General features: G+C 46.1%; 1 protein-coding gene across 1 annotated transcript in view; it reads left to right on the top strand.

The window, feature by feature from the left end:
- Positions 1-3,517: 3,517 nt before the first annotated feature.
- The window catches only part of MERTK (MER proto-oncogene, tyrosine kinase), a 111,274-nt gene continuing 101,173 nt past the window's right edge, over positions 3,518-13,618 (top strand). Inside the window, exon 1 of the mRNA XM_025453956.3 lies at positions 3,518-3,787. Within this exon, the coding sequence (XP_025309741.3) occupies positions 3,727-3,787 (61 nt within the window). The 5' untranslated portion in view covers positions 3,518-3,726. The remainder of the gene's footprint in view (positions 3,788-13,618) is intronic.

Here is a 13,618-nt window from a genome sequence, read left to right on the forward strand (position 1 = left end):
ATGAAAAAATGGTCAACATCACTTGCTATCAGGGAAATCCAAATCAAAACCACAATAAGTTACCACCTCACAGCAGTCAGAATGGCTAAAATGAAGTCAGGAAAGGACAGATGTTGACAAGGATGCGGAGAAAGGGAAACCCTCTTACACTGTTGGTGGGAATGCAAGCTGGTGCCACCACTCTGGAATGCAGAATGGAGGTTCCTCACAAAGTTGAAAATAGAGCTACCCTACAAGCCAGCAATTGCACTACTGGGTATTTACCCCCAAAGATACAAATGTAGTGATCCAAAGGGAGACCTGCAGTCCAATGCTTACAGCAGCATTGTCTACAATAGCCAAACTATGGTAAGAGCCCAGGTGTCCATCAACAGATGAATGGATAAAGAAGATGCGGTATATGTATGCAATGGAATACCACTCAGCCATCCAAAAAATGAAATCTTGCCATTTGCAAAGACATGGATGGAGGCAGAGTGAAGTAAGTCAGAGAAAGACAATTATATATGATCTCACTCATATGTAGAATTTAAGAACAAAACAGAGGATCATAGGGGAAAGGAGAGAAAAGTAAAACAAGATGGAATCAGAGAGGGAGAGAAACCATAAGAGACTCTTAGTCATAGAAAACAAACTGAGGGTCACTGGAGGTGAGGGGTTGGGGGATGGGGTAACTGGATGATAGACATTAAAGAGTGCATGGGGAAAAAAAAAGAGTGCATGGGATATAATGAGCACTGGGTGTTATATAAGACTGATAAATCACTGACTTCTACCTCTGAAACTAATAATACATTATAAGTTGATTGAATTTAAATAAAAATATCTGAAGATATGAAAAATTTATAATGTCATTTAGTTGCATGGTATACATGAAATTAATACAATAGAGCTGATACCCCACATTGTTACCTACTTTTTCCTATTTGTGGAAGTTATAAAACATAGTTGGAAGTTCTTTTTTTTTTTCATAGTTGGAAATTCTTTGACAATTCCATCATCAAGAGGTGAAAGGGGGTGCCTATGACTCTTCTCTGTGATAGTGGCATTATGAGTGCTTGCACCAAGAAAGTCTAGGGACATGGAGTTAGGTGACCTCTAAAGCTATAGGTCTTATAAGGTCCTACATCTTCTACCTTGTTCCCTAGAATGAATGCCTGCTCTTGGAGGCCCAAATCACCATGCAAGACTTCCAACTGCACTGGGGCCACCATGGAGAAGCCTCATTAAATGCTCTGGCCTGCAGCCCTAGACTTCAGGTCATCTCAATGCAAATGCCAGCCCAAGCCTTTAGATCAGAAATTGACCAATTTTTTCCTAAAGATCCAGGCCATTTGTGGGCCATCTAATGTCTGTCACAACTACTCAACTCTGCTGTCATAGCACAAAAGCAGCACAAATGGCTACATTCCAATAACACTTTTTTACAAAAACATGTGATACTTTGGCAGGCTATAGTTTGCTGACCCCTGCTCTAGATGATTCTAGTCCCCAGCCATTTGAGGCTAAGATCCCAGCAGAGATGGGAGAGCAAAGACAAACTGTCTCCCCTGTGCCCTGTCCAAATCTCTGACCCATAGAATCCATGACTCTAATGACTGTCTTATCCCCACTATGTTTGGGGTGGTATGTCACATAGAAATAGATCATTGGAACTGTTTTATGCAAGGTAGGCCTCATGAAGAAAGAGGTTTGAGCAAACTTGAAGGAGTAGAGTTAACCAAGAGTGTGTGAGTCTGGGGGAAGAGCATTCTGGGCAGAGGGAACAGTTGGTGTAATACCCTGGGGTGGCAGACTGTGTAGTATATACTAGCCATAACTAGAAAATTGTAGAACGACCCTGTTGAGATGCCCTGGGGACGTTGCATATTTCCACACATCCATGTAGGCAGGGATCGACTACAGTCTAACCCAAGTCTTAACATAGTGCTGTAGAATTCCTCCTGGAACAAGAGGAGGTAAGGCTGGTGAGCAGCTCTTGGAAGGCAGTTTCCTATCCCTATCTTGTGGGAGACTGCAGCAAGCCTGTTTTTCTTCCTTCTCCTTAGTTTTAGTTGAGCACAGGACTTTCCATTTCCTTCCTTCCATTTCCATTCCTCCTCCTCCTCTGAAGGCTACAACTGCAGACCCCAGTGTAAGTTCATATTACTGCTTGGCAGTAGTGTAGAGTTGGCTATCCAGCAGCAGAGCAACCCGTTGCTCAAGTATATACATCTGGCCCCTCTGGTTTGGTGTCCTATGGGACTGGGGACTCAAGGAGCTGACACCATGCTGATTTTGCTTTTGCTACCAGTATAAATAATAACCTGGCTAAATGCATTTGGGTTGGTTGTCTCTTTATAGCCAAATTTACCCAAAGAGGCCGGCCAGACTAAAGTTCAGGGACTGTTTGATGGGAAACCAGCTAAAATGGATGTAGAGCAAGGAGATGAGGTCAGACAGGGTAGGGGACCAGATCCTGTAGGACTTTGTAGGCCGTTGGCTTTTAGGCAGCGAGAAAGGAAACACTGTAGAGTTTTGAGAGTTTTGAGAGTTTTGAGCAGAGAAATGACAATGATCTGGCTCATGTTGTCAAAAAGGATCACATTCATATAAATTCATCTTGGAGCACCTGGGTGGCACAGTACGTTAAGCCTCCCACTCTTGATTTCTGCTCAGATGGTGATCTCAGGGTCATTGGATGGAGCCATCAACAGGTTCCACTCTCAGCGCTGCTTAAGATTCTCTCCGCCCTCTCCTGCCACCCTCTCCCAAATCCATCCATCCATCCATCTTTAAAAATAAAATAACCCTAAAAATGTTTCCTTTAAGAAAATATGTAAGTTACTGTTGCAATTGTCAGTAAAAGTGGCTTCGCTTTCTTTTATGATGAACTTTCTTCGCAGCTGCCTGCCCTCTTGGCTCCTCCACACTTCACAGCGTCAGGGGGCCTTTCCAGTTGCTGGTCGCAGCATTGTCGATGTTCATCTCCCTGCCTAAGTGTCACCTCTCTTTGACTCCTCACGGGGGCGCAGCAAAAAGTTCTTCCCCTGGAGGCAGTGCGCTCCTCGACGCCGCGGGGCCGGGCCTCGCACCTTGGGCCAGGTACCCAGGGGGCGCTCGGCGGGAAGCGGTGCCACGGTGGCCTTCGCCTCTGGGAACGTTGCTGCCAGGGTTTTCTGTGTCGTGTACGTCTGGATTTGGGGATCGCTGCGGCTTCAAGGTGCTGGACCCTCCTCTTGGGCCTGACGGAGGCCTCGGAAGCCCTCCACTTCCCTCCAACTTTCTCCCTCTCTGTGTCTCTCCCACCCACACGTGTCGGGCTCCCGGCGGGCGCACAGGCTGGGGCTCTTTCTCCTCCTCCCCTCCGGCCCCCCCCCTTTTCTCTCCACCCCCGCCCCCCATCCCGGGCCGCTCGGGCTCTGCCCAGGGCCCGCCCCTCCCCGCCCCTCCCCGCCCCTGCCGTCCAGCCCAGTCCCCTTCCTTCCCCTTGGCGGCCCGCCTCCCCACCGTCCTTCCCGCCCCCTCCCCACCCCAACTGGCTCGGGTCCGCTCGGACTCGGCCCCCGGCCCGCCCCTTCCAGCCCTAGGCGCCTCCTGCCCGCGGCTTGGCGCCGCCACTTGGGCGCTAGCTGCCCGGAGGCCGGCCCGGGGCCACCACGCTGGCGCGCTCGACCCGGGACTGGGCAGGTTTGGGACGTCCATCTGCCGTCGATCGGAGAGAGTTTCCAGACCCGCGGCCCCGGAATGGGGCGGGCCCTGCTGCCGCTCCTGCTGTGGTTCTTCGTCCGCGCGCTCGGGACGCGAGGTGAGTGGCGATGGGGCCGGGGGCTCGCGCCTCGGAGCTCCGGGGACGGTGCGCGCCCGCGGGGGCGCGCCGGGCGTCCGGGCACGTTTGCAAACACCTCCGCGCGCGCCGCGGTGCCAGGGCGTGCAGCGCAGGCGCCCCCACCAGCCGCCGACGGGGCGCCCGGGATGGGTCGTGGGTGCGCGTCCCGGTGAAGACCCGCAGGGGTGGGCGCCGAGAGCTCCCCTTTACCGCAGAGGAGGAGATCGAGCTCCGCCCGCTGCAGGTCCCGAAGTTTTCGATCCAGAGGAATTTTGTCGCAGGTCTGGTCCGGAAGGCGCTGAAAACTTTCCTCTAGACATCGTTGCTTGGTTGGACCCCGGCTCTGGGCAGTAGTTCTGGGAGCCTCGGGCCCCATCTCCCGAGGGACCGGTGCCGGGGGACCAGCAAGCTGGGGAGTGGGGGTCACATTCCTGGTGCTGCGATCGACCGAAGACGGGGATCTGCCCCCCTGTCTGCTCCCCCTGGGTCCTTAAGGGCAATGTTAGCACCTCTTTGTAGGGATCCCCTGGGTGTGGGGACCTTGGACAAAGGGAAGCATTCTTTTAACCCTTGTTATTGCTGCTAGGTTTGTCCCGATTCTGTTACATTCCAATAAAGTTCTAGACTGATAGGCGCTAGGCAAGGCGGCTTCCTTTCTGCATCAACAGCCTGTTTGGAGGCTAAGTGATTCACAAGGTAAAAGTTTGGTCGCTGTTGCATTTCTTGAGGAAGCTGGGAGAAGCTTCACCAGGTGTTGCCAAAAAGAAAAATAAATTGGTGTGTGTGGGGGAGGGGTATTTTGAATAAACACATCCCTGGCATTTTTCCTTAGTTAAAAGTTTTCTATTTCCATTCAGCATGTGTTTTGTTTTGTTTTGTTTTTATCTCTTTTGATCATAAACATGGCTGAATAGCGTTTACCTAATTACAGTCACAGATATTTGTTAAGAATACCTGGAAAGTTCAATTTATAGTTAAGCAATTTACTTAAAATATTTTTCTTTTTTTTTTTAATGTTTTCCTTTGAGGATTTCCTTTGAAAGCTTAGTCACTCAAATAAAAAATTCCTAAGCAGCACACATTAAGTTGCATATGCAATTTATAATTTGGGGGCACATAGCAATTTGAAGCAAACATCAAAAGCCAAAACCAATCAAAGAAGTTAAACAGTTCTGTTCTCCACCCCCACCAAACCCTAAAGAATTCCTTGGCATTTCTGCCAGATTTATTTTTCATAATCTGCTGCAAATCTGTTCTATTTTGCTACTAGTGAAGACTGACCATAAATAGTCTTGGAGGGTAGTGAATGTGGTGAAAATTATGGGAAAAGCAACAGAAACGATAGTTTTGATGCTTCTGAGATATTTTTAAATGGTGTGTTTCTCCAAAATTTTTAAAAACCATAATCAAAAGCCTTTTGCAGCAATTAGCTTTAGTCAAATAATCAATAATAAAAGTTCTGCTAAAACCCACCCAGCAGGAAGAATGAAAAATTTTTCTAGTTTTTCTTCTACTTTTTACTTTTTTTTTTTTTAGAGAGTGAGCTAGGGGGAGGGCAGAGGGAGAAGGAGAGAGAATTTTTTTTTTTTTTAAGATTTTATTTATTTATTTGAGAGAGAGAACATGGAAGGAGGGAGGGTCAGAGAAAGCAGCAGACTCCCCACTCAGCAGGAAGCCTGATGTGGTACTCAATTTTAGGACTCCAGGATCATGACCTGAACCCAAGGCAGATGCTTAACCAATTGGTCCACCCAGGTGCCCCGAGGAGAGAATCTTAAGCAGCCTCCATACCCACCCTGATGCAGGGCTCCATCTCAGGACCCTGAAATCATAGACCTGAGCCAAAATTGAGAGTCAACTCCTTAACTGAATGAGCCACCCAGGTACCCTACCTTTTGCTTTTTATCTTGAATTTACCAGTAAGGTGTCTGACAATGTTATATCTTACCTTTTGAAAGCTTAAAGGATGGGATTCTCACTGGCAGAATTAGAACAGAAGTAAGAATGCTATGGGTAGAGACTAAAAATGGAAATTAGACTTTTTGTCCAGTTTTAAAATTTTAGAGAGGGAAAGAGAAAGAGGGACACAGTGAGGGATGTGTGTGTATACAATGGAGAGGAATGGATAAATAATTAAAATTTACATATCACTTTAACCTAGGGACTCCTCCCACCCCTGCCGAATACATATACACAGATGTGGACACACAAATACCATCCCACAAACACACACACACAGAGAACTGAAAATGCTGAACCAAGGGCATCAAGCTTTCCAATCCGTCCTTTCTGCTCAGTCTCTGGATGGGGGAGCCAGTGAGCAGCGAAACCAGGCAAAGGGTGGATCTCAAGAGGGCCAGGGAGAGAATAGAGGAGGAGAAATACGAAAATGGATAGAAGTGAAGGATCTAACCCGTGATGAAGCAGTACGTGCAGCTAAACTCAATCCTTTGAACAAATTAGGCTTTTAAAACCCTTCAACGTTAGCATTTCCCTCCCAAGCTGATGCCTTAACCCGCGTTATAATATATTGTAAACATTCTCCTGGAGAGAACTTTAAGTTGTCCTGTTGTTTACAGGCTTGATGACAATGGCCTCAAATGCTTTTTGGAAGTACGCAGGGCACACTTTAAAAATAAATACTTTATAAAGGCATTCTGATCTGCTTTTTTTTCAAAGTGATGACTGGAACACAGATATGTTTAAAATTCACAATAATTATGTTTTTCAATTTGATTTTTAGAAATAATTTCCAGATAATCTGAAGAGCAGGGCCAGTGAGTTACCAGTCAGAGCTGGTTTTGAACAAGTTGAATCTTTAGATGCCCTGACTCAGGAACATGCTGCTGAGTAGAAAAGCTGAGCCAGGACATTGCTCCTCCCCACCTGCAAATGAACGCATATGTGTAACCGCTGCTTACTGCATAATCGCCAGAATGAAATCGTGAAGATGAATTGGACTGTGTTGTCCCCTTGTTTAAAATTCTCTAGCAGCTCCCCATTCCTCCCATGGTTTGCAAGGGTGTGAAGAGCCTCCCACTCCCTTTGCCCCATTTCCATTTGTTCTAATGTTCACACTGCTCCAGCCACAAGTGTCTCTCTAGCACTTTTGCAGTGGATGTTCCGTCTGGCTGGAATCTTTTCCCCAAGATCTCTGCATGCTGGCTCCTTGGGTTTTAGCTCAGATGTCCTAGAGGAGGCCTTCCCTCACTCCCACCTCAACCAGAGTTACACACACATACACACACTTCCCACTGAATTTAAATTACTGATAACACTTTTCACTACCTGATGGTGAGATGGCACAGTGCTTCACCCATTTCAGAAGCTCAGTGAGTATTTGTGGAGTGTACTAAAGGACCAAGCCTCTGTAGATCTCACCGCTCCTCCTGCTACTCTGCTCTTGCTGGCTCACCCAGAAACGGAATGCAGAAGCTCCCCATGCCCTTGTGCTTGGGGCTTCGTTGATAAAAAATAATCTTATATTTTGCTGTGATGCCAAAGTGATTGTATTACTAGGTAACTTAGGACATCGAAAGTAGACTTTTGGGCTATATTAATCCAATATAGCAATGTTGACATTTTATATTTTCTTAACTATTCTTAACTATTCTAGGGTGGGTGGGAAGTCAAAAACTGATTTTTCACGTTAAAAATAGTGTTAGCAGCTCCTTCCCAGAGGCAGGTTGCCTGATATCCGGCTTGTAACCCTGAGTGCCTTGACTTTGGCCCATTTTCACTAGTTTAATTTTTTTTTTTTTAAGATTTATTTATTTAACAGAGAGAGAGCACGCCAGAGAGCACAAGTAGGGAGAAGCAGGCAGAGGGAGAAGCAGGCTCCTCCCTGAGCAGAGAGCCCAATGCAAGGCTCTATCCCAGAACCCTGGGATCATGACCCGAGCTGAAGGCAGAAGTTTAACCTTAAGACTCAGCCAGTCAGGCGCCTACTTAAAAAAATATATATATATGATTTTCTTTTCTTGTGTGTGTTTTTAAAATTTTAAAATCAATTAGTTAACATATAATGTATTATTGATTTCAGAGGTAGAGGTCAGTGATTTATCAGTCTTATATAACACCCAGGGCTCATTACATCATATACCCTCCTTAATGCCCATCACCCAGTTACCCTGAACCCCCCCATCTTCCTCCCCTCCAGTAACCCTCAGTTTGTTTCCCATGATTAAGAGTTTCTTATGGCTTGTCTCCCACTCTGATTTTCGTCGTTTTATTTTTCCTCTCTTCCCCTATGATCTCTATTTTGTTCTTTAATTCTACATATCAGTGAGATCATAGGATAATTGTCTTTCTCTGATTGACTAATTTCACTTAGCATAATACCCACTAGTTCCATGCACATTGTTGCACATGGTGTCACTAGTTTAATCCTAACCGAAAGCCCATGGCTCTGGGTTGGTATGAGTCTCAGCAGGAGGTTAATGATTATTAAAAAACCGGGAAAAAGCAGGTTCACCACATGAGATTCTTGGGACTGGTATGAAAATGTTAACAGGCAGACTGGGTAGGCAGCCAGCCTGGCTTCATGTCCTACCTGGCGGGCTCCTGGGGAGCCCTGGGGGCTGTGGGTAACTCAAGACCTCAGTTTCCTGTCTGGTACCGTGGGTCTCTTCCCTAGTCACAGAACCGGCAGGAGGATGCAATGAGCTAAGGACACATGGTAAATGCTCCAAAAATATTAGCCATCACTGCCGATGCTTTGCCTCCATTCTTCTGAACTCAAAATCCGGGGTAATGTTTTTTTTCCTAGACAAAAGGTGTTGCGGGGAAAGCTTCTTCTTTACTCTCTGAAATGTACCTAAGTTGCGACCTGAAATATAAAAACAGAGCTGTGGGCCACCCTCCACCGGTCAGAGCAGTTTAGGGAAGGAGCTGTGCTTGTCGTCCTAGAGACCTAGAGCGTCCAGGTCCTTGTCATTGCTCTTTAGGGCTTTGTTCCTAGTACTGCTTGCAAAACCCATGCCTGTCACTTGTAGCCTATCTGAGGACGCAGGGCCTGCCCTGCTGCCACTCCCCACCCCTCCCCCTGCCCTGCTTCCTTCACTTATTGAGTTCCGACTTAACATAGTACAGGAATAGCTTCCCGTCATGTGCCTCTCAGGAAGGTATAAAAATGAAGTCCAATTCCTGCTCAACTTTTCCCACATAATGCTACTCCAAAGTGGGTGTGGTTTGTTTTTATTTTTGCATTTGTTTTGGTTTGGTTGGTTTTAAATGTAAACATCCAGATAATCCCTTTCCTTTTTATCTGCTAAAACTCTGTTTTCCAAGTGAAGCATTCTGGCTGCAGTGGATACAAAATGAGGCTTTGTTTCTTAGATTAACTGTGTACGTGTGTGAGTGTGTCCATGTGTGGGTGGTCCTTGAGCAAATGGAACTACGAGGAGCTCCAGATGTACTCCTGGCTCCTAGGCACTTCCTATTGGGTGACAGGTATGGACCAGCGCCCAGGTACCCTGAGGAAAGCCCTCTGGCTCCTCTGCCTCCTACAAACTCCCATTTGCTAACCTCAGATTGAGAAGTAACTTATTCTGTCTGTTTACCCCTCTTCTAGTCCTTCTGCCTCCAGCTGAAGGCTGAAAATGCAGCCAGTCAGCGGTTGAAAATTTCATTAGGATCTGTGGGCTCCTCTTGGAGAGCAGAAGTACTGCCAGCACCTGCCAGTCGGGCACCTTCTCCCTCGCAGGCCTCAGTTTTCTTTGGCTGAATTGTAGCTATTGAATTGTATAAAAGATTCTTTTTTGCTGTTTATTTATTTATTTATTTATTTATTTATTTATTTATTACGATTTTATTTATTGGGTGCCTGGGTGGCTCAGTAGTTGAGTGTTTTCCTTCAGCTCAGGGCATGATCCCAGGGTCCTGGGTTTGAGTTCTGCATCAGGCTCCCCGGAGGGAGCCTGCTTCTCCCTCTGCCTATGTCTCTGCCTCTCCCTGTGTGTGTCTCATGAATAAATAAATAAAATCTTAAAAGAAAAAGATTTTATTTACTTATTTGACAGAGAGAGCACAAGCAGGAGAGTGGCAGGCAGAGGTAAAGAGAGAAGTAGGCTCCCTGCAGAACTCTATTTCAGGACCTTGGGCTCATGACCTGAGCTGAAGGGAGACACTTAACCAACTGAGCCATCCAGGTGCCCCTATAAAGATTTTTAACCCCAGCAAGGCCCAGGTCTTCCTCAGTCTTGTGAGACCTCTCAGCTTGGCTGCAGCGGCACGTGGAGCAGCTAGACAGCCTGCCTTCTTAGCAGTGTTGCTGTTCCCATTCTCAGGGCCTCTGTCAGGCTGCAGGATCCAGCGGGTGTGACCTGCTAGGGAAGCCCTACACTGCCTCATCCAGGTCACCTCCTTAGTTCCTGGTGTTTTATTTTTTATTTTTTGAAGATTTTATTTATTTATTTGAGAGAGAGAGAGAGAGAGTGAGAGCACACAGATCAGAAGGAGAAGACTCCCTGCTGAGCAAGGAACCCAATGAAAGACTCGATCCCAGGACCCTTGGGATCATGACTGAGCCAAAGGCAGACTCCTAATGACTGAGCCACCCATGCGCCCCAGTTCATGGTGCCTTAAAGTAATAAATGAAGAAAGTTTGATTATTTCTTATATACATTTCATAGAGAAACTTGCTCAGTTCTTTCACTTAATGGTAAAATGGATTTTCCATGAGTCTTGGGGATAATTGAGGAGGAGCAGAGCAGGACAGAGAAAGAGACAGAGGGGACAGATGTTGACTTTTTGTTTGGACCAAGATCTTACAGAAATTTTATACCAAAAACTAAGAATGTTTGAGAGACTTATGCTTGGAGAAAACCCATTTCATTTCTTCTCAATTTATAGACTTTCATGGAAGCAAATTCTATGCTCCTATGTCTCCTTATACCCAGTCATTAATGGTGTCTTCTGGATATTTTTCAATCTCTTCCTTCAAAGATACTGTCTGGCGTCTGTGGGGTGAGCCAGAGCCCTAGCCAGATCTGATCATCATGGTGTTAGCACCTTACCGTAGCTTGCTCAGGAGGGGGCCCACCCGTAGGACCTAGATCTCAGGTTGGCATTTGACAATCAGGCAAATGCTCTGGGACAGATCCCTTTTTGTATGATCTGCTCTTCTGGGGGCGGGGGCCGGGGGAGCTCCAGTTACCTCAGCATTCAGAACAGTAAACATCTTAGAATCTGCTTTAGCTGTGTTCTTGCCTCTCATTAGACACACAAAGGAAAGCCTTGTTTATCTTGGAGAAGCGATTGTTTTGCTATTTTAAGCTTTAGGGCTTGTTCAAGCTACTAACAGTAGACTGGCCTCATTATGGTTTTTGAAAATGATTTTTTTTTTTTTTACAAGTCAGAACAAGCTGTCTTAATGGAGAATATTAGAACATGGACTCAAACTTGCTGAAAGTTGTTTTCTATCCCTGCCCTGCTTAGTGAATGCACAGTGAGGTGATAAATATTCATGGGATCCCAAGTGCCGCCTGTTTTGGGGGCTGGTTTTCCACTTGTTGCAGTCCATGGCAGGCTGCCTCCACACAGGAAGTGAAACCAGCCCTTAAGCCTTTTTACAATTCTGGCTCAGGATTTGAAGATTTGTTGATGAAAACAATGTTCTTTGAAAGTTTTGGAGCAAGGAAAAGAGGAAGCTCATTAGATTTTAGCATTGCATCTTAAGCATTAGTTGAAAAATATAACCACTTTGGGAGTCCAGAGATATAAGTTCTCATCCCAGCTTAGGTATTAACTTGCAGGGATACCTGGGATATGATGTTCCACCTTTCTGAAACTCCAGATCCCCACCGATCAGATGGAAGGGTGGATAGGTGATTCTGGGGTACCTTCTGGGCAGAAAACAGATTCTGTCTGAAGGGGAGATGCATGATGGAACGCTTTCTCACTGCAGTTCCAGACACACTCCCTTAGCTCGAGTGTGAGCCTCCCAGCTATGCACCAGACTCTGGCTGTGGGTGTCCTCAGGCATCAGCCTAGAAATAAGCCAGAGGCACTACAGCATCTTTCTTAAAAATGAGTCATGCCAGTGGGTTCTTTACTGTGGGCAGCTGCCGTTCCCTGCCGCCTGGGCCGTTTGTGCCTCCATGAAATAGCCCTTCCAGCTACACAAATGTGTGTTTTTGAGACCTGCCCAAACAAATTATGGCTTCTTACTGTCCAATCTGCGGGGAGCATGGACTCTTGGATTCTGGAAGACCTGGGGATGCTTATGTAGTCTTTCTGGGCTGGGCAGAGCAGAGCACGTCTCCCAGGGTGCACAGCAGAAATCCCAGCATTCAGGGGGAATTTTATCATTTTTAAAAGTCTATTCATATATGATGTAATTTTATATTACAATCACAATATTTTATAATGTGAGTTATAGGATGTAAATCTCCTAAGCATGGTGGCTAGGAGGCCAAGGAAAAAGTATGCTAGGAAGCTTTTTCAAAATACAGAAGCCCAGGCCCCACCTAGGACCTATGGAACCAATGTTTAGGGTACAGCCCTGACCAGCAGGAGTCTGAGTCATTCCGTGCACATCTCTTGTTACACTCTACCAATGCAATGTGTCTGATTCTTCTGCTTGGGTTCCCCTGGCCATACTGATGGGGGAACACAGGGCTAGCTGAGGACAAGGTACGAGCTTGGGATAGCACATTGGCAAGTCCTTGAAACAGGGAGAGTGACATTCCTCTACAGACTCAACTCCTTCGATGTTCATGCTTTGCTAAGGGCAGAAGGCAATCTTAGCCCGGCCCCCAGGATCTGGTAAGTCTACTTTAACATATTCCTTTAGACATTTCCCTTTATCTCTAACCCCCCAAGATATGTGTTGGCAATCATCCTCCAAGCACATGGCCCACCGATACACATCTGAAGGGTCATGACTCAGGTTTTATTAGACGGTAATAAGTGACCTTTCCCAACAATACCTAGCCCCCTCAAGGTCCTGGAAACCTTGTTTCCAAAATTCCTTAGCGAGTACACTATCCTCAAACCCCTCCCAACTCCCAGGTATATAATCAGCCACCCCTCACAGGTCTGGGGCAGCCACTCTTCCTGCCCATGGGTCCTGTCCCCGTACTTTAATAAAACCTCCATTTTGCACCAAAGACATCTCAAGAATTCTTTCTTGGTTGTTGGCTCCAGACCTTACCTATATTCCAAAACTTCATCAATCCCAAGCTGCAGGGAAGAGTGACCAATCAAATGTGGTAACAAGGCAGGTTGCTCCCTGATCAGGAGATCATTTGTAGGAAAAGGGGGACTGAGCATTGAGCAGGGTGCTACAGCTGCTGCTATACACATGTGATAAAATTTTATGTAAATAGTGTGTTTGCTTTCAGCTTGTTCTCTCATTCTGTGTTAAGTTTGCTAGGCTCGTCTGGGTTGAACCGTGTTGCCCTAGTTTATTTATCTTCATAGGCAAATACGTGGATGTACTGTAGCTTATTTATCTGGTCTCCTTTTATTGGGCACTTAGAGTTTTCTAAATTTTTCTGTTACAGACAGTTTTGCTGGTGTAGAAATGTTGAGGTTTGCAGTACAGTTGAGAAAGAATTCTTGAGACATCTTTAGTGAAAAAAGGTGGTTTTATTAAAGTATGAGGATGGGACCTGGGAGCAGAAAGAGCTGCACTGGAATCATGAGGAGTAATTGATTGTGCACTTTCAAGTTGGGAGGGGGTTAGGGACAGCACAGGCCTCCCAGGTATTTTGGAAACTAGGTTTCCAGGACCTTAAGGAGGCTAGCTATTGTTAGGAAAGGGTCATGTATTACTGTTTACTGAAAACCTCAGTCATGAGACCCTTC

This window comes from Canis lupus, chromosome 17 (assembly GCF_003254725.2).
Source record: "Canis lupus dingo isolate Sandy chromosome 17, ASM325472v2, whole genome shotgun sequence".
Taxonomy (NCBI): Eukaryota; Metazoa; Chordata; class Mammalia; order Carnivora; family Canidae; genus Canis; species Canis lupus.